This window comes from Poecilia latipinna, unplaced genomic scaffold (assembly GCF_001443285.1).
Source record: "Poecilia latipinna isolate Pla-1442-1.1 unplaced genomic scaffold, P_latipinna-1.0 Scaffold417, whole genome shotgun sequence".
Lineage (NCBI taxonomy): Eukaryota > Metazoa > Chordata > Actinopteri > Cyprinodontiformes > Poeciliidae > Poecilia > Poecilia latipinna.
The window spans coordinates 363,956-384,218 of NW_015113033.1; the positions used below are offsets into that span (position 1 = coordinate 363,956).

At 39.0% G+C, this 20,263-nt stretch overlaps 1 protein-coding gene across 2 annotated transcripts in view; it reads left to right on the top strand.

Annotated features, from left to right (window-relative positions):
* Positions 1-19,691, top strand: part of mei1 (meiotic double-stranded break formation protein 1) — a 68,407-nt gene extending 48,716 nt beyond the window's left edge. For both annotated transcript variants that reach the window (XM_015037720.1, XM_015037721.1), the window contains 10 exons: positions 1,410-1,526; positions 2,483-2,593; positions 7,311-7,483; positions 7,803-7,887; positions 9,723-9,907; positions 13,197-13,278; positions 13,510-13,616; positions 14,881-15,012; positions 18,176-18,288; positions 19,269-19,691. In XM_015037720.1, the coding sequence (XP_014893206.1) occupies positions 1,410-1,526; positions 2,483-2,593; positions 7,311-7,483; positions 7,803-7,887; positions 9,723-9,907; positions 13,197-13,278; positions 13,510-13,616; positions 14,881-15,012; positions 18,176-18,288; positions 19,269-19,323 (1,160 nt within the window). In that variant the 3' untranslated portion in view covers positions 19,324-19,691. The remainder of the gene's footprint in view (positions 1-1,409; positions 1,527-2,482; positions 2,594-7,310; positions 7,484-7,802; positions 7,888-9,722; positions 9,908-13,196; positions 13,279-13,509; positions 13,617-14,880; positions 15,013-18,175; positions 18,289-19,268) is intronic.
* The last annotated feature ends 572 nt before the right edge of the window (positions 19,692-20,263 follow it).

Genomic DNA, 20,263 nt, shown 5'->3' on the forward strand with positions numbered 1-20,263 from the left:
TATTTAGTTTTATATTTTTTTTTGTGTTTGTCGTGGGTTTGGTTGGAGGGGGGGGGGGGGGGGGGGAATGCAGAAGTCTCTTCTGAAAACATGAATAAATTCATTAAATCATTTTCCTGAAGTCTTTCTTGACTAACGTCGGACCAGATGATCATCAATTTCATTTATGTAGCACCGATTCCCCTCTGACAGCAAAGCCAGTGTGATGCAACACACTTGTTTACCTAGATAGAACTGCCATATTGATTTAGCTTATTCAATTTTAGTATTGGTTTGCCTTCAGGCCAGAGATTTTTATTTATTTTTGTGCACATTGTTTATTTGGGGAAAATAGCTTCAGATTCGCTGTTTAAACAGCATAACCTTGGTTACGGGTCGGATCTGTTTAACACGAGTCGACTCCACCGTGTGTTTTCTCTGTGAATTATTGATCTCCAAAAACAGAAAACAAACTTCGTGGAGGCAAACGAAGGTAACTCTAATTAAGCGCACACCTCCTTGACATTTTCAGCGAGCCTCCACAACTCGTCTCTGCATCGCTGGAGCAGGAATCTTCTCGAGTTGTGTTGCGAACAACAAAATAACGAGATGCGGTTTGAATCTCAACGAGGCGTAAATTAGAAATTCAAGCAAGAAATGATCACATAGGAGGCGCTGACAAAACGCTAATGAATATGCAAGCAAAAAAAAAGATAATTTATTTCCATGTGTGGAAGTTTAACAGATACGTGCAGCGCCCTGAGACAGCTCCACTGCAGCGTCTGTTTGACCAGGTTAATGAGAGCAGATGAAGGGCAGAAACTGCCAGGGCTTCAGCAACTGTTGCCGCAGTTCGCCTCCGACTGCTCTCTGCTCGTTTAGCGTCTGCAGGGAATTAAAGATGGCTATCTTTGAACACGTTCAAGTACAGTTCAATGTAATTTGCATTCATACAAGCTCTATATTAGCTCCCGTGTGGCAGCACCTCCAGGGGAGATATTTTAGTGCAATGCACTCAGGCAATAAAAAAGAAAAAAACAAAAAAAAAAACACAACTGCTGGTCTTTTCTGTGTAACCGCTTCGTTTTCTCATTGCTTCGATTCCTTCTTCCTCCCTGGATTGGGATGTAAAGTATTTACTTTGATTTCTGCCTAGCACTTTGGCTGCAAACCAAAACATGATTAGATCCAGACGTGAATGTCGGAGTTTTCTCCAGACTGAACTATGCTAGTTTAAAGCCACGCTCTGTGTTTTTTGGCTTTGACAAATGCTCTGAGAACATCCTTTTCTTGGGCTAAATAATGAGTTTATGCTAATTCTAGATGAGAAGTGGAAGTGTTTAGGCTTCGCCGGTCTCTTGTCTTTTTCACACAGCACACCGATCTCTCGATATTTTCATGCTTTGTGTTTTCTCCCCGTCTTTGTCAAGCGGCCAGCTCGCTCCCCGTGGTGCTGAAGCTGCTCTGTCTGACGCAGGCCAGCGACCCGCCTTCACCCTCCATCTACAGTAACATGGAGGGAGTGTGTTTCAAGCTGCTCTACCACGGTGAGATGGAAATGTAGCGTTAATCACTCCCTCTGTCACGTTTGCGTGGCCTGTCTGCGTCATCTAACTCCCTGCTTCACGAAAGCACAGCAAAACGTGTTGGGTTTCAGATGAACGTTGTCAGAGATGCAGCAGAAGAGACGCTAAACTAGTTTATTCCTATAGATTATGGAAGCATAAGTGTATAGTACATCAACAAGTAAAGCTTATAATGTTCTTCTTTTACTTTCTCACATTTTGCTGTGTCATAATCACAATTTTTATAGTAATTTATTAGGATTTTATGGAATTGGTTGGATTTTTCTGTACTTTGCTGGAATAAAACCTTTGCTTTCAAAGAAGGTTGCCACGGTTACAAAAACGTTGACAATTATCACGTCGATGTTAATTTTGTACCCCACTTTGAGTACAAACGCATCTCCATCTGAATGCAAAATTTAAAGTTACGTTCTCTGTGTATAATTCTCGTTCAACTCGTTTCGTCGGTTTCAATTAATTTGTGAACGAGTTAATTTCCCCGACGGTTTTCTCGAGGCGGATGATTGGTGAGTTTTACGCACTCGAGTCATCTCATAACCTCAAGAAAGCAAATGTTTGTTTTCTCGAGATCGACTCATTGTCTGGAGAAAACCATCGGGGGGAAAAGTACATGCGGAAAAAAGTTTGTGGTTGTCGCACGACAAAATGTGACCAAAGGGGTAAAGTCGGTTTTTAAACACTGGTGCCGACACGGCCCTCTTTGCCAGAAAGCATGTTACACACGGTGTGTTTCATTGTTTTATTGATGATTGTTGTTTTTGTGTAACAAACATGGTTACTTTTAAAATTGTAGATTTTGTTACAGAGGATTAGCACACTCATGAAGTTACTCAACCTATAAGAACTTAATTAATTTTGAGTAATTTCACCTACTCAGGCATTGTTGATGTGTGTGTGTGTGTGTGTGTGTGTGTCAGTGAGTAGCGTAGCTGGGATGCTGAAGCCTACCGACACAGAGAGCCTGCTGCCTGCCTTCAACTTCTTGCAGTGCTGCCTGCGTCTGTCCCCGACACACAGCAGTGACCGAGGTGAGGCGCCTTTTAGCTCTGCCTGTTTGACTGAGCTCCCATTTATTTCTGTTCCTGTTTCTCTTGACGTCGCATCGTTTATAAGCGCTGCCTGTTTTTTTTTTTTAACTCCTGATTAAAATGTTAAGACTGAGGAAGGAATTACAAACATTCACATTCGGTACTGGTGGCGTCTAACAAGGTTAGTAATTAGAGCTCCAAACACGAAATGGCAGCAAGAGAAAAAACTAGAGTAGATAAATTATGGCATTAAACTGGTTGGGGATTCACACTGTCATGAATCCCCGATGGGAATGTGGGGAAAAAAAGACTTTCTGTCCTTAAACGTGGAAGGATTGTTGCGCTGACATTCATTTTAATCTTCTTAGCTGATTCAATGGGTTGTTACAGGATATAAAAGTGATAGCAATGTTGGTAAATGTTGCAATTGAAGCTTTGACCTGTGATAAATGGAAAAATAAGTAAAAATCTCGCTGTTTTTCCTGTTTTGGGCTTGCAGCAAACAAAGACCACAGATAACGAGCTGCAGGAAAAATAAAATTCAATATTTTTTCTCTTCTAAGCAACAAAAAAGTTGCTTCTGGCCATTTTCTGCTGTTTGATAGTAAAACCCAGTTATAGTTTAAAACCCAGAACACATTTCCACCTTTTTACCTTATGAAACTTTTCATGCTGAATTAAACAAATGTCACTGAATATATTACAGGTGTAGACCATGAATGCATAGTACGTAGTAATTCCTCTGTCATCTGTCCTCTGCGATAGGGTTTCATCATTTCTTTATTACACCTCAAAAAATGGGAAAAATTTCAAAATTTGTCTTCACTCATTTCAGATCTTATTTATCATATAGATTCATTAAACATTAAATACGTTATTTCTTGTAATTTTGATGACTATAGCTTCCAGAGAACAAGAACATTACATAAGATCAATAACAAAATGATAAAATATACAGAAATGTTTAATTTATTTAATTTATCAAATTTGTTGCCATATGATTGATAAATTCTCACTGCATTACATGCCTGCATTAGACACAAATGTTACGAAAGACTAAATGGTGAAAATGTTTTTTTCCCTAACTCTGATACTGACTTTTTTTATTTTAATCTTTTTTGCTAGTTATCCAGAGTGATGTTTATAAAATTGCACCAAAACCTGCCTGCCTCTGCTTGTCTTGAACAGCGAGAACAAATTTACTTGCTCACACAGAATCATGTTGATTAATTTCTGGCATTTCACAGGAACTGAAAAAAGCTCCTGTTTAAATTAAAATGAATAAATAAAAATGTTGCTTATCTCCCAAAAACAGATAAACTGAAAATTTACATACCACAATTTGAAGCGGCTCATGCATTATTCAACAAAAATAAAAATTTGGGTTGTTTTTGTTTTGTTTGTTTTTTTGATGCTGAATATTATAAATCCTAACCCTTTCTGACAAAAAATGGTCCAGCAGAAATAAACATCAAATTAGTCAAAACAAGCTTTTTGGATGATCATCAATCGCTGCATGATGATTATGGAACAAAGACATTTTGTTAGCAATTTGCCAAAACTCAGTCAGACAAAAAGTAATTAGTGCATCAGCTCTGAATACTTTTTTGTTTTCATTTGATTTGCAGTTTAACTTTGTTTGCAACAGGAATCCAAACAACCCAAATTAAAAATGTCTTCCCTGAAATCAAAGACAAAACAAATATGTGAACAAAATTACACACACACACACACCATCTGATGTGATTGGTTACACAAGTTGAATTTCCCTGCTCAAGACCCCATGGAGGAGAAAAAGCTCAGCAGAGGTCAGCAATGAGCTGCATTGTGGTTAATAAGGTGGCGCTTGGTAGCAAGAGAGCAGGGATCCACATGGGAGGGAAAGTCTTATTACGCCAGTACTATTTTTCTGTATTGGTGCTTCTGCTGCAGCCAGTCTGTTTTCTCTCTCTGCTGCTGCTTCTTCATGTGTGGTGAGTTCAGTCGTTTCAGCCTGAGACCAGTGAGTGTTTGAGCCGATGGTGCGGGGATCCTACCAGATTCCTGTATGTGAAATGGAAATCTTCTGCCAGGACGAGGCTAACCCGTACATTGACCACTTTACTGCTGGGCCATGTTTTATATGATTACAGCATCGTTTTTGATAAGCTTAGGTGATGTAAAAACAGCTGCCATCATTACTTTCCAAGGATTCAAAGTCCTATTGATGAGATCCCAGAAAAACAGCAGGAGTAACCTGTTTTATTTTAGAGAAACTGCTCTCTCTCTCCGTTAACGTAAAACTATTTTGAAATTATTTGAAATTACACTTAGCTCAACTAGCCTTCTACAATTTTATAAAGAACAGAACTATAAAATGGTCCACTATAAAGTGGCATCAAAATAACAATGAGAAAATAGTTCAGATAACTAGAGATGCACAATATTATCAGTATCGACCGATGTTAGATGTAAAGTTTAATTTAATATCAGCCATTTCGTCAAAATAACCAGTATAAATGGTGTTGTTTTTATATGACAAACCAGTGACAATGAGGTCTGCAGCACAACATCATGGCGTCACGCGCGCCTCAGTGTCAGCAGTGTGGAAGTTTTTTTAAAGAGTCGGAAGCTGACAGCAGAACTGCTGTTTGCAATGGCTGCCCAGCATCACTGATGTGAGGAGGAGCAACAACAATGTCCTCCAACACTTCAAACCTAATTAACCACCTCTAGAATCACCATTCTGACCGTTGCGATGAGTTAATGGTGGCCAAAAGGAAAAGTGAGAGAGCAGGTAAAAACCTCACCAGCAGTCCATTTTACAAGCTCTGGATAAATATCGGTATTGGTATCAGTTATTGGCCAACTGAGTTTTAGTATATCAGCATATCGGATATCAAAACTCGCATATCATGCATCCCTACAGAAAACAATGCTATTATTACATCAATCAGTGTGTTTTCTTTTAGCAGTAATTGTACAAATTGCTACCGTTATGTTTTTAAACCATTCTATTATGTTAAGCATTTTAGTTTTTCAAATTTTGTCCTATTATTGAGATCTATGTAGTAGTGGTTAACAGATTGCAGTTTTTTTGGCCAATCATAATCTTTAAAAAGTCTGACCTGCCGATTCTGAGCTGGACTGGTGCAATATCAGGTTTTATCGTTGGGATCTGGGTTTGTTTGAGTTTGGTTTTGGATTTTTGTCTTTAATGGTGTCCCTTAGTTTTTCTGTTTAGCTTGTCCTGTTTTCCACTCCTGTTCTTCCTTAGTGATTCTAGTTATGGTCCTTGTTTCTAGTTATTTTATTTTATCATGTTTCTTTAGTCTAATTATTCTTTAGTGTTAAAATTAATCCCCATTTCCCTGTATTCTCTCCCTCGCTCTCCTGTGTCACTTTCTCTTTCCCCCTCCTCAGCCTGGCTCCTGCTCCTGCTGCTCACACCTGCAATTAATTAGCTCATCAGTCCAGGTCTTTTGTCAAGCTCACATTACCTGTATTTAAGCTCCCTTTGTCGGTCACTACTTGCCTGTTCACCTCGTTTCTTTCTTTACTTCACCTCTCCTCATGGTCTTCTGTGATCTCCTCGTCTCTGATTTTTATTTGTATTTTTTGTGCTTCCCTGGACGTTCCTTTTTGTAACTTGGTTTCTGGTTTTTGTTTTATTAAATATTCTCAACTGTACTTCATCTGTTGCCTGCTGCATTTGGGTCCACTTCAACAACACACCAGGACAGTTCATACTACACCTTGAATCATTGATCTCACAACACAATGACAGCAGTCGGGTGACTCTGGTTGATCACATGCATGCAGACGTGAACCGATGGAAACAGTAGGTGATTTTTAGACCTTTGCGGATTTAGATATGATTGGTTTCATGTTAGAATCAGCCAATCGGATAAAATGTAACAAAGGTTGTCAAGATCAGCCTTCAAAGGCACAACTTTCCTTTCAGACTTGCATTAATTTCATTCCAGGTTTTTCTTTTCTCATCTTGGAATGGTCACATTTTACACAGCAGGTGAAAAAAAAATCTGCCGATAGACAAAAAATGATTCTTCACTGTACTCGGAGCTGTATTTCTTATTTTTTATTTTTGCATTACATAACTCTCCCCTCACAACCATGTGTGGCTGAGATCAGAAAGGATCACTGTATCGCCTGGAGCCGAAGAAAATTCATCACCTTTTCCCACCGTTGGTAGATTGAAATCTTAATGCTGTCTTGTAGATTGAAATTAGACCGAGGTTACACTGTAGGAATATCTGCAGTAAATCGAAAGTGAAGTTTTGTGTTTACTCTGTAAAAAATGGCTAAAAATGATCGAGAACTACGTTTGAGCTTGGAAAGATATGAAGGAGCCGTGATTATGCTTTTAGATTCGCTTTCAGAAAGAAGCCCTGCTGGTCTGGGTTGTGTGAAATTGGTGCCGTAGAATTTGTCAAGCGAGCGATGAAATCAAGAGATTGTACTAAAGTCTCCACTTATAACTCTGGTGCCCAGACGGCCAAACTGGTGGCTTGATGGTTATTCACGTTCTTGGGGATTAAATGTCTTACCGCAAAATCCCAATTGCTCTACTTTGGGGAAAATTAAAGAATGATTTGTGATGTTTTTCCTTTTCCATCGGTGCAAAAGGCCACAAACTGAAAAATATTCAGTTAACATGACCTCTGTGTGCAATTGCAAAGCATAAAATGACAAATCCCATGAATGGTCTTCTTTGCAGCGGTCTCCGTGTTGCTCTCCAACCGTGGGCTGATGGACCAGCTGCAGACAGTCGTCTCTTCCTCCTCCACTCCGTCCCCCCCTCCGCCCTCCTGTCCTCCTTTGGCTCTGCTGTGCTGCAGCCATCTTCTCCTCTCCTCCCTCATTACCTTGCAGCGCGTTCACTCCACTCAGGTACACACCGCCGCTTGTCTCAGCTCTTATCACAACTCCAGGGCTGAAATTCACACAAAAACAGAAACAGTCAAGGGCGAGACACACAACACTCAGCAAACGTGACTAAAAGAGCCGACTGTGGCTGTGGAATAGGGAACAATTGCATTCATTTGATATGTATCACAGTGCAAATCTGCTCTGCTTTATTCTGCTCACAATGGAGGTGTAATAGATTCTTGAATACGACGATTTTAACCTTAATCCTTAACTCTCTGATTGCCTCGCACTTACATTTTTTTCCCTCTTTCCTCTCTCTCATGTTTATCTCTTTTGTAAGGTTCATAAGAGCATCATTTGGAGTCTGGACACAGCCGTGCACCGACTGTTTTGCCAAAAACGAAACACAGACAATCTCTTGCTGGGTAACGACAATGTTTTTAATGTTTTAAGACTAGTTCTTTCAGGAAAGAAAAGGTTTATCTAAGTGTGATTTTTTTGGAGAATTGATTAATTTTTGATTGACTCGTGGTTTTGTTTTTTGTCTCTATTCATGTCTGCAACCTGCCACTCACCAGAATTACGGAAATAAATTCACTAAATCGAGACGAGCCAATTTTGAAAAAATTCATGTTTTTCGATTTAATAAAAAAACTAATTATGCTACGATGATGTACTTTTTCCAACTGCATCAAAATTGGTGCAACGGAAACTTGTTTTTTTCCCTCATCACACCAGTTTGCATACAGCAGCAACATGCTGGTTTTTTTTCAGAGCTTTTCACATGAACAACCGTATTCCCATGTGATTTTAATTTCATCTCTTTATAAATGAAAATATTGTAGTTTTTTTTTTTTTTTCAACATTCGCAGAATGTCAGGAATGTTTTGCGCACATCTCTAATGGAGACACAGCTAATGACACACACTTTAGTGTTTTCCCACGCAGTCTGGTTAACACAAGTTCTCCCAGAGTATGAAACATTTTTACATGCTGCGTGAATCACAGGATGCTAATCCGACTCTCTTACCTCCAGTTTGCATAAAGTTCTGCAAACTTCCTGTCAGAGCTTCATCTTTAGTGGAGTCTCCTAACCCCATGCTTGCGTTTCACGCTCACTCATCATATTAAATGTCCCACAAACCACTGTGGCGCTCGTAGACGGATCATCCCTGCTGCTCCTGTGTCTCTGTCTGTCAGCTGAATAAGTAGCCTGTCAGGGTCACTGTGATTTATTGGCTCCCTCCTTCTGCGCACCGATCTCTCTTTCCCTCCCTCTCCGCTCGCTCCTCTCCATCTCACTGTCTCAGTTTTTAGCTCCCCAATGTTTGCCGTTCCAGCACTGCTTTTTTTTTTCATCTCTGTCTTAGTTTCCTCTTTTGTGCGCACTAATTAGGGCTTGTTCCTCAGGGCGATTAGATCTGGGTGTTCATGGCGTCAGTGTGTTTCAGATGGTTGGCCCCTTTTAGTTTGGATTCTTCTCTTTTAGTCGCAGTTTTTGGGCTTGGTTATTGTTCCTTAGACCTTCTCTCTCTCTCTCTCTCTGCACTCAGACATCTTCAACTCGTTGCCTGAGCTCTCTGACACGTATCGGTTCAAAAATTGCTCTGGTTTGCCTTTACTTGTTTCCACTCTGCCTCACTTTCTGCTGCTGTTAGGTTTTTCCAATCATCCAGTCAGTCATGTACCACTCTGAGCTTTTACAACTTGTGTTTGCTGTTTTCTTTCCATGTCCGTCTTGTCTTTGTTCACCAGTTTATTCATCAGATCTTCTGGAAAAAACAGTAAAGGAAATGGTAAAAATAACATTTCTGACAATTCTGTCAGTTTTTTTTTTTTTAACATCATTAGGTGAAATTTAATCTTGCAGCAATTAATCAAAATTCCTATCATTAGACGTTTTTCACGATAAATGATAATACGATTATCGAAGAGGTTCATAAGGTGTGGACAGCGGCTCAAGTCAGAACTTCATGAGTCGTCACACAGACATTCATCCAGAATGTGGCCTCCAAATATGTTTAGCTACTTCTAAAACAGAGACTGTATTAGAATAGATGCAGTAATTCATGCAAAAGGAGCCCCAGCCAAGTGCAAACACTGAACAGTACATAGAGATACTTTTCATCCGCTGTAAGCCATATCCATTAATCTATTAACAATGTATGAGTCTCACTTTCTAAATTAAACTGCTGAAATAATTTACTGAAATGCACCTTTTTTATTTTTTATCTTACCTCTTTCTCATTTTCCTCTCTAGTCAGCTACCTTCGGATGCTGCAGGCTTTGCTTGACGCTGACCTGGCGTCACCAGTGGTGTGTCTGAGCACCGGGCCCGGACTAGTCGGGCCCCGGCCTCTGGCGCCTGAAGATGGAGCGCTGTACCCACTTGGCTCGACGGGGGCCCAGTGCCTCCTAATCACTCTCAGCGGTCTTCTTATGCAGGTGCTGCACCACATGTGGAATCACGTTCTGCAATATTCATGTCGGCAATATCACAGTCGCAAAAAGAGTGCTTGAATGCTGTTATTATGCTGTAATTCAAATTCTATATGCAAATTGTTCATGCCAACACTAAATATGACCTGCGGTTTCCTAGTACAGAGCTGTACAATATATCTTCATTGCAATGCAGTGTCAGCCTGGGCTGCATGAATATCAAACAGTGAAAGTTGGTCGTTGAAATTGAAAGTGTCTGACTTTGCATATCAACATTTGAGCACATTCTAAGTTTATTTATTTTGCACCTTTCATAGATTAGGATCCTGAAGTGCTTCACAGAAAACATGATTAAATTAAAACATTAATAAAAAGACAAAGGGCAAATTAAATGGTGCCAATAATGATCCTGTTAATAGTTTAGGACACGTTGAATTTGCTCCATGTGATAAATGTGTTACTGTAGTTTAGACAAGAGGAAATACAAGCATCAATAACCGTCTCCATTGTTTAGAAATGTTTCTAAAATCCAAACCGTTTTGAACAAGTTGTTTTAAGAGACGTTGATTGGTTGGAAAAAGATTATTTTTCAAGTTTGTTTTTTTTAAAGGTTCAGTTCAAAGGAGTTATTTTGTAACAAGTTTGTAATTAATTTTTCCATTCAAGCAATTTAGTTTGAAGATTTCACGGTTTTTTGAAGTAACAGTGCAGCTTAAATCAAAGAGACAGGAGATGATATGATGTTAAAAGATTTATATACATTCAACCAGTTGAACAGATCATAAAATGAAAAAATAAATAAAAATGGGATCAACACAAAGCCTTGGAGAACCCCACAAATTATGTTATTACAATCTGGCATGTTGTGGTTTATATACTAAAATTTATGTTCAAAAAAATAATATCTAATTATCTAATTCCACAGGTTACCACCAAACAAACAGCTAACTAACTAACCCCACCAGGCTAAGAGTTGTTTGTTTAATTGTTGTAGGTTTTCTTTTTAAGCACCAGTTCCTGCTGATCTTTACTGGTCTCCATGCTGAGAACTTCAGCAAATGAAGTCAAGTCATGGATAAAGAACCAACAAATTTTGGACACTAATGAAACGTCTGAAACAAGTGTTTTTGTGTTTGCCATTTTTAAGACTTTACAGTTGGAGTTTAGGTATTGCTAAGAATATCTTCCAATAAAACATAATTACCTAGTCATATTTTCAAATTTCCTGTCAACTTTAAAAAAACAAACATTTAACTCAAAAACATGGTGGGCCACAGGATGACAGCCCTACACTCCTACCGCCAGGCTTAGCAAGCTTTCTGTGGGAAACCCTGCTTATGTTTTTAAAAAGATGAGCAGAAGTTTAAATTATTTCTTATTTCTGAATTGGTGATGAGATTTGTTCACAGAAACTGCACAGCTGTTTTGAAGAGAAGACTGTGTGTCTCTCTAGAAATGCAAAGACAATAGAAGCTATAAATGCACATCACAGTTTTTAGATTTTTAAGCACTACAAATACTATTGCAAGGCCTGTATGTGTCTTGTAATACTGTGTCTGTGCTGCAGCGCACCAACCTTTGGCTCCTTATCTCCCCTTTGTGTAAAAAAATAAATAAAAGCGGTAGCGCGATGGTTCAGTGCTCTGTGGTCTGCTGCTCTGCAGCTGATATGAGTAACAGTTCCCAAACCACTCCTCTGCTATTTTGCTCTCTCTATTCTTGGTTCTTCGGTTCAGCTGCAGAAGGGAAGCGCCACAGCTCCTCTCTTCTCCCTCCGTTCATGTTTGCATCCTCATCTGGCTGAAGGATTTGCTCCAGTCCCTTCACCGATTCTCTCGCCTCCTTCTGCCCGTCCCGTTGACTCCTGTCTCTCTCCCTCTCTGCCTGTAGCTTAGGTTATAACTCCACTGTTGTTTTATACATCTTCCTGGCCTACTTCTGTAATTTTGGACACCATGCAGCGCTCCCTGTCAGCTTCTGTACTGTGGGAGAAGCATGCATTATTAAAACCTTGCTCAGTCACTGTCACCCGTGTCATCTTGTTGTCCTTTCTGTGTCTGAATGCATCTCTGTCCATCTGCGGGCATGTGTCTGCGTTTTTTGTTTCTCCCTCTGCATCTGTTGCTTTATTTTCTCCCAAGTGAGTTCACATTATTATTATTATTTCTTCAACAAAATGATTGTATTTTTTAGAAATTTGCAAGAGCGTACCCTGCTTTTCCTGCTTGAAGGATAAAATAAAATCCTCTCTACTGTTTTGTCCAGTAAACATTTGTGTTTTCCAGGATACGACTGTTTAAATACACAAGGCCGTCTGAGCTATTTGTTAAAAATCTGCCGATTGAGTTTTTACACCAGAGAGATTGAACAACTCGCACCTTTCTGCATCCACCAGACAGCTTATCACAGCAATCTAATGACAAATGTAACTGCTGAAGACGCATCAGGCTGTCGCAGCTTGCAATTTGTCACTGTCGCCTCACTTTCTTACTGTTGTCAAGATGACATACGAGCGTAGTGACGGAGCGCTCCCGACTCCCTTATGCGTTTCCTTCTGTGTAGAAGGATCCTTTCATCAGTCCAGACCGGTCCTGTGATTAAGAAGTGGTGCTGAGTGCGGCCATTCCTCACCTCTGTCGTCTTCTTAAAGAACTGTGGAAACAAAAATATTTTTGTTGGGTTCCTTAAAGATTTTTGAGTCTATTTGTTTCCACATTGCTAGAAGAAACAGCTTGTACTTTTTTTTTAATAGTGTATCACTATTCAGGCACAAACTTCAGTATATTTCATCTGGATTTTAATTGATTAACCAGAAAAAGAAGCGGCTTAGATAAATGGATATTCATGTGATGGAATGGCACAGTCAAAGTCCACACCTTGAAACTAGACATTGAAATTCAATGTTCATAGATGCTCTCCAACCCATTTGACTGAGGTTTAGGAAAGAAACGTCTTTACGACTTAGCACAAAAGATTTGTAACGAAGGCTTGTTCTTTAAAGTATGGACACAGAAAAACTGAAAGAATTCACAGATTATCTCAGATGTTTTGATAATTTGCATCATTTTCTTTCCACTTCACAGTTGCCTCGATATCGAACCATCAATCACATAAAATCCCCAAAAAACACATCGAACAATGTAACAACTTGAAGTGGCTTGTTCTCGAGCGTTTTTAGTAAACATGAGCTGCTGATATTTCACATGCGTTTTCTCAGGAGAAAAGTAATAATTTCAGCTCTCCAGTTCTGTACTGTTGGTTTCTCTGACGGTCGTGTGGATGTTTTCCTTCTCAGAAACACGAGTTGCTGCTGAGAACGTCGGTCAACTGTCTGAACTCCCTCCTGGGCTTCCTTAAAAGAAAGAATCCTGATTTAGGTACAAAACAGCTGAAATAGTTCATTAATAAGTCATTGCATTGAACTCATGTCATGCAGCCCTCAAGTTCTACTATTCAAATCAATGTATATATATTTTATTTCTGTTAACACTGCAGCACAAACCACGTTTTACAATCTTTGATGTTTTAGGCTTTTAGTTTTCTGTGTTTGGACTGTGAATTTTCATTTTCCTCTTCTTTTCTTTTGGTTTGTCTCTTGTTTTAATTAGCCAAGCAGGCAGTGTGTCAGCCTTGGTCTCAGTTCCTCCTCTACTGCAATTTCAGCTCGGGAGAGAAATGCCTTCTGCACCCCGCTCTTCTCAGACTCATCACACTTGTAAGTTATTTCCCACAAACGCTTCTCTGAGCATGAAAATTTAATGTGTATCGTAATATAAACGTGTTTACATAACCAGGGTAAAGGGTGAATATTGTGTTATGTAGGTTAATGCAAGAGAACTGCAGAAAAAGTCTTGAATGTTTCATTCAGATATTGCTGGGAAGGAATAGCTGGAACTACTAGATATCTCTAGTCCTGAAACTAACCAACGCATCTGGGATTTCTGTCATGATTTAATTGATTTGGTCAAATAAAGTATCACCTTAATTGTTCGCTTTGCAGTCTCATCAGGACGCTGCAAAGTCTTTTGGTGATTATAGCGGCCTAAAATTACTGATTTTGCAGCACATTTTTCAAAAAGCTGCGACCAGTGTTGCAGATTTTTTTAAGCCTTATTTTTGCCATGACAATGTTTTTAGCATATTTAAAGTACGAATAACATTTTCAAGTACTTTCTTGAAATAGCATGCGTATCCCTTCCGTGGACTTAAGAGACAGGATCACTTGGACCCCAGAAGTTTTTTTAGTCTGTGCACTGTCCCACTTTTACAAGGTTTTTTTGAGTGTGGTTTCGGGAACTGACGGTCTGATGGGACAATTCCCCACTTTGACACCGTCTGACCGTGACATTTAGCTTGTTCCTTCTGAGCGTTACCCTTCCACCGCAGGAGGGATAACACAAATAAAATCATGAACTGAGGAGTGATCAAAGTGCAAAAGAAGAAGTCCATATTTGTCATTCAAGTTAACATGAGTGATATAAGCTAATCTTACAGAATAGACTCAAAATGGCTTATGCAACAAAAGAAAAGGCTATTTTTACTGCTTGGTGTAACACATGCTTTCGGACCCAACAGGCTTAGTAGCTAAGATAACTCACCGTTTTTATGGTTACCATCTTGAATAAATAGTTTGCAACACTGTGCAAAAATGGCAGCTACCAGGATTGTTTAGATCCTTTAATCCTTATGGTTTAATTAGTGTCACATTCAGTCTGCTGCATGGAACCATGACCAGTTTCAAAGGACTTTGTGCTGTAGCAAAGGAACAAGAGCCTCATTTAATCCACTTTCTATTGTAATATTTGCAAGACAAGATAACCACTACTTTTAAATCCCACCCTAATGTACATTTACTGAAATATTAACTAACATATGATTGTCTATTTGTTTCAATCCCTCATTCTCTCGCTGTGCGTACGGAAGAGTTGTGCATTTCTATTTTTCTGGGGGGGTTTTCTGATTGTGTGCCTTGTTTGCAGTTGTTGCAGTACGGCAGCACAGCGGTCCTGTGGGAGCCGGACCTGCTCCGTGTGATTGATACTGTGGAGAGGAGTGGGATAAAGGAGCTCAACCACGAGGCAGCACGGGCACTAAGGTCGCTTCTTGCACAGGTGAGCCGTGTGCACAAACATTGTGAGGGTTCTGACAGGATCCAAACAGGTGGAACCTTCATAGACCGCCGTTTCCTCGGCGCGGAACGTTCCCCTCGAAGCAGCAACACGTCGTCGGCCAGCAGAAATATGCAATTTATTGCCTCGGGGTGTTTCACGTATAATTTATGAGTGCAGATTTATGGAAAGATCAAAACTAATCTGAGGGCAGTGATTCCGGGTTAATGTTCGTGCAATCTAATTGCAAAACTGAGTTATCACAATGGGGCGGTAATTACCTGAGCAGCGTGTCGCAGGCAATCAGCTTTTTGGAATAACTCTGTCAATAACGATACAAACATGTCAAAAAAACCAAATGATGTTGAAAAGAGTCTTCTGAAGTATGATTACATTTATTAAAAATAATGATGCGGTTTATGTCCACAGCAGGCATCCGTATTGCCATAGAGATGTGTGCCATTAAACTGGAAAATGAGCACATTTGCAAAGGAATAAATTACATTTTTCTTTTTCTTCCTGTATGAAATCAATCAGAGGCTTTGTTTGGGTCTTTGTGCACAGTTCACTGCAAGCAAAAGAAGATGCACAAGAAGTACATTATTCTGGTCACTAGCTAATTTTTTCAGTGCATCTTTAGTTGACATAAATGCCTCACACTTTATGATTTCAATCTGGATAAATGTAAATAAATTAGGGATGCACCAATCCACTTTTTCAACTTATGATACTGATGTAGATTTATGAGCTCCGAAATAGAAAAATAGAGCTGGAATGACTTAAAACGTTTCTTTTTTTTAAAAAAATAATAATAAAATACAGACGTGAATGTGCTGGTTGGTTGTACAAATTTATATGATAACTCTGCACCATTAGCTTCATAAGTTTGGTCAAACGTGTAAAAACAACACAACTTTGATTTGTTCAGTCAGTTCAGATAGGAGTATAACAGCCAATGTCAAATAAATAATAAAGAAACAGGTTGACTAACTTGGTCAAACATGTAAAAAATAAACTGCAACAACCCTTCTTTTAAACGGCTCAGAAAGAGCAATTAGGATATCTAGATATAATGTAAAATAAACAATAAAGCCTGACTTCGCTGAGAGCACAGAGCATGGAATTTTTTTCACTATCGCTACCGATACAGATATTAGCATCGTATCAGAGAATCTCTCATTTTTGGTAGACACAAACATTTTAACTGTGTCATTTTCCTCTGTTGTTAGTTTCTCTGCTCTGTTGTGATCCCAGTTCTGACACGAACGTCACTCAGATCATCCTCGCTAAAAACGTGCCGCCTAAACAGCATCCTCGTTGTCATCCTCGTCAGCTTTATAGCGGCGTCAGGTCGAATAGATTGAATCTGAATCAGAAATGACCAGAACTGCATTTGGTATTCAGTAAAGAGCTCCGAGTACAAGAGTGACAGAATGACGGCATGATGGCACATTCACTGGAGCAACTCCCAGTGCCCCTGTGAATCCTGAACTATGTGACTGCATGCAAATGCGTCAGTCTGTCTGCGCCTTTGCGTACTGTTCCTTTAAATAAAGGTGTGTGTTTCCAAAAGCTCGGATTGATCAGATTCTTCCCTCACAGCTTGTTTTATGTTTTCCGCTGCCGTAGTTAAAACTTCACGGTACAACGTGTTCACTAGTGATGGATGTGGAACCAAATGATGGCGTATCAGTCACCTGTGTGTCTGCGTGCTTTCAGGACATTTACCAGTTTAACTCTGGGTTGTTTACCAGTCTTCACTGGAAGACTACAGGACCTCGTAGTCGGTGTGTGTTTCTGTATAACTAATGGGCCACTTTGATTGGTCAAATGCCTCGTCTTTGGCTTCATCAAAGTGATGGCACTTGAAAGATTTTCACTTAAATCTCTATTTGTCTCATTTGTTGGATACATTTGGTGATTTTTGTCACATCCTTGCTTTTTCTTCCTCCATCTGTTTCACATTCAAAATGATATGATGCAGCTTTAACCTTCCTTTCTTTTTCTTCCTTGCTTTTGAACATCTGACCAGATTAAAAACCCAGAACGTGTTTTAAAAAAATCGCTTTCCATCTAATCACCGTCTTTTAGAGTCGGACAAAAAGAGCCGTTATATAAGGAGTGTTTCAGTGATTTTTATGTAATCAGTTTTTGTTTTATGAAAGGTTCAATATTTAATGAGAGCAGACGCTTTGGGAAGGCGGTCTGTTATTCCAAGTGATGTTCAAAAGCCTCAGTTCTGATTTCACCAACTAGTACAAAAACACAATGGAGCTGATTTAACAAAGCAGTTTGTTAAATCAGCTCTATGTTGGGAGGTAGAGAACCTGAGAGAAGTTGGCCCATCACCTTCCTCAAATCAGACAAAATTTGTGTCAAATGTTTGTGCTGCAAATTTTTCTGTTTGTGCCGCTATCATTTTAAAGACATTAAGAAATTCTTCTACAGGTCATGAAAGGTCAGCCAGCGCCCCCTATGTTCTTCAATCAAATAATTTGGTGTCAATCAACTCGACTACTTTTGTGCCGGTTTGTGCTGCAAAAAAATGGTTTGTGCTGCTTTGGCTTTGAAAATATTACTAAATGTTTAAAGGTAATTTTGATTTTGTAAAAGTGTAGAGCTGGTCGACTTTTTGACTTTAAACTTTCATTAATATCTTCAAAGCCAAAGCAGCACAAACAAAAATTTTTGCTGCACAAATGTAGTCGAGTTGATTGACACCAATTTTATCTGATTTGAAGAAGGTGGGGGTGGGGGGGCTGGTTGACCTTTCATGACCTCTGGAAACATTTCTTAATATCTTTAAAATTCTAGCGGCACAAACAAAAATGTTGATGCACAAACATTTGACACCAATTTTGTCTGATTTGAAGACAAACATTTCCACATCATGTCAGGTTACAGCAACAAACCCACACCAAGTAGTGGACAATAGTGAAAGAAAAGAACATGTGGTCATTTTGAAGTACAAAAATATGAAAGAATCAATTTTCAAGTGAACTTTGACTGGGCCATTCTAGCACATTACCATGCTCTGACCATTGTAGCTCCGGCTGTGTCGTTGTCCCCCTCTGAGCTCAGTTCAACTTTCCTCCGAGTTAAAGAGGATCTCTTAAAGTCGCTGGTCTCACTTGGCTCTAAACTTAAGATCGTATCGTTCTTTTAGGTCCAGAGCAGCGTTCCACTTCCTACGGAGGACCACAAGCTGAGAGTCAGAAAACTGCTGGAGTCGCTCGGACCACAGACATCTGCTGAGAGCTGCAGCGTGTCCAACGTTTTGTATCCATAGCCTGAAGTGAATCGAACTCGTTCACATCAAACACAGTCAGATAATCCAGTTGGTGGTAAACGCTTCCTTACACACAACCTGCAAAACTCCTAGACGAGACCCTGATTATTTCTGTAAAATATGAGTTACAATATTTCATTTCCCTTTGGGATCAATAAAGTATTTTTGAGTTGAGTTAAAAGCATAAATGCCAGTTATACTGCAGTTTATGTCTAAACATTTCCATTTAGTTGATTTTTCTAGAAGTTTCTTTAATGTTTGTTGAATTTTTGATCATAATCATGTCGTCCAGCACTTTTTCTAACACATACAATCACAGGTAGGATGTTTATTTATTTATTTTTGACTATTATTTTGAGACAGCTACAGCTCAAAAAATGAGAATGTCAAGAAAAACGTCAATATTTTCAGAAAGTAAAACTCGTATTATACAGATTGGAAAGTCTGGTAACGAGCCATTCATTTGATTCAGGTGTTGGAAGAGAAATTCATCTAAAATCTGAAGGACAGCAGCTTTTGAGGAGTAGTTTTTTACTTTTTCACAATTTTCTGAGACATTGAATTTTGGCTTTTGAGTATCTGTAGGCTATAATTATCAAAATTTACAAATTAAAAAATGAAGGCTGGAAATATTCGACTTTGTGTGATAAGTCTGTAATATGAGTTTCACTTCCTGAAATGAGGGACAAGAAATATTGAACTTTTTTTAGCTGCATCTCTACAGACTTTCTAATATGGATTTTAATCTCATGATTCTTTTTGCTGCTGTACTACAGAAATCTGACCTGCGATAAAAGAAAGCAAATGATTCACAATAAGTTGAACTCTGTGATCTGTGACAGAATATCTACTTAAGTAATTGTGGGTTCGTTTTGGAGAAAGTTGTTTCTTGTTTAAAGTGTTTGCTGCTAAATTATTCACATCCAGGCCTTCACCCTTGGCTTTATTGACCCTTAACTCGTCCCGTCAGAAACGTCGGAGACGTGTCCCTCTGTATGTCTGAGTTCTCTCTGAAAACAGCCTGATTTTCTGTTGGGTTTTTTTGTTTTGTTTTTTTCCATTTCTAAATCTCTTTCTTTCTTTTTTCTATCTGTGTTCCTCACCGTACCTCGTTTATCTAACAGCCGCTCAGCAGATTACGATGAAGGTTTTTGTTGAAGGGAGAAAAGAAAAAAAAAACGATCTGACATTGATTGTGCAGAGAGGAAGGCCTTCGCTGCCAAAAAGGAGCAGATGTTGGCGTCGCTCCTGAGAGAGCAAGAAATGTCATTGTAGAACAAAAAACGTCCTTGGTTACATTTTTCTGCAACATTTGTTGTGTTTACTGCTGGTGGATTGTTGTTTGGGTGTTTTTAGAAGACAAATAAACCACCGTTTAGGACTGACTGCAAAACGTCTTTATTGTTTTTAAACTTTACATCTTCAGTGCCTCACGGAGGTATTGAGAAACTTTTACTGTTATGCACTAAAATTAATGAATGCAAAAGTATTCATTCCTCAAACTTTTACAGATTTTGTGTCGCATCTAGGGAAGCATAATACGGAGCAAAAAATGTATCAAAAATAATGTGGCATAATAGTTTAGCAAAAGTAATAAAGTTTTATACTATAATAGAAACCACAGTTTCTATTATATTCTTTTTCTTTAATAATGATAAACAATACAATAATAATCACATCCTTAATTATAACTGTAAACTTCTATGTATTTTATTGGGATTTTATGTGAAATGGAGGGAAACTGATTCACAGTTTTCTTTTTTTCCTCCAAGAAGCGTGGCGTTCGCTCAGATTCAGCCCCCTGGTGGCAACATGTGGTGGTTGCCTTTTTGATGGGATTACATCTGCACGTTTTTGGGACATGTCTCTACAACTTCACACATCTAGAGACAAAAATAATATCTGCCTCTGCTTCTTTGTAAACAAAGTGAAACTCCATGTTCTTTGATTGAGATTTATTTGTGA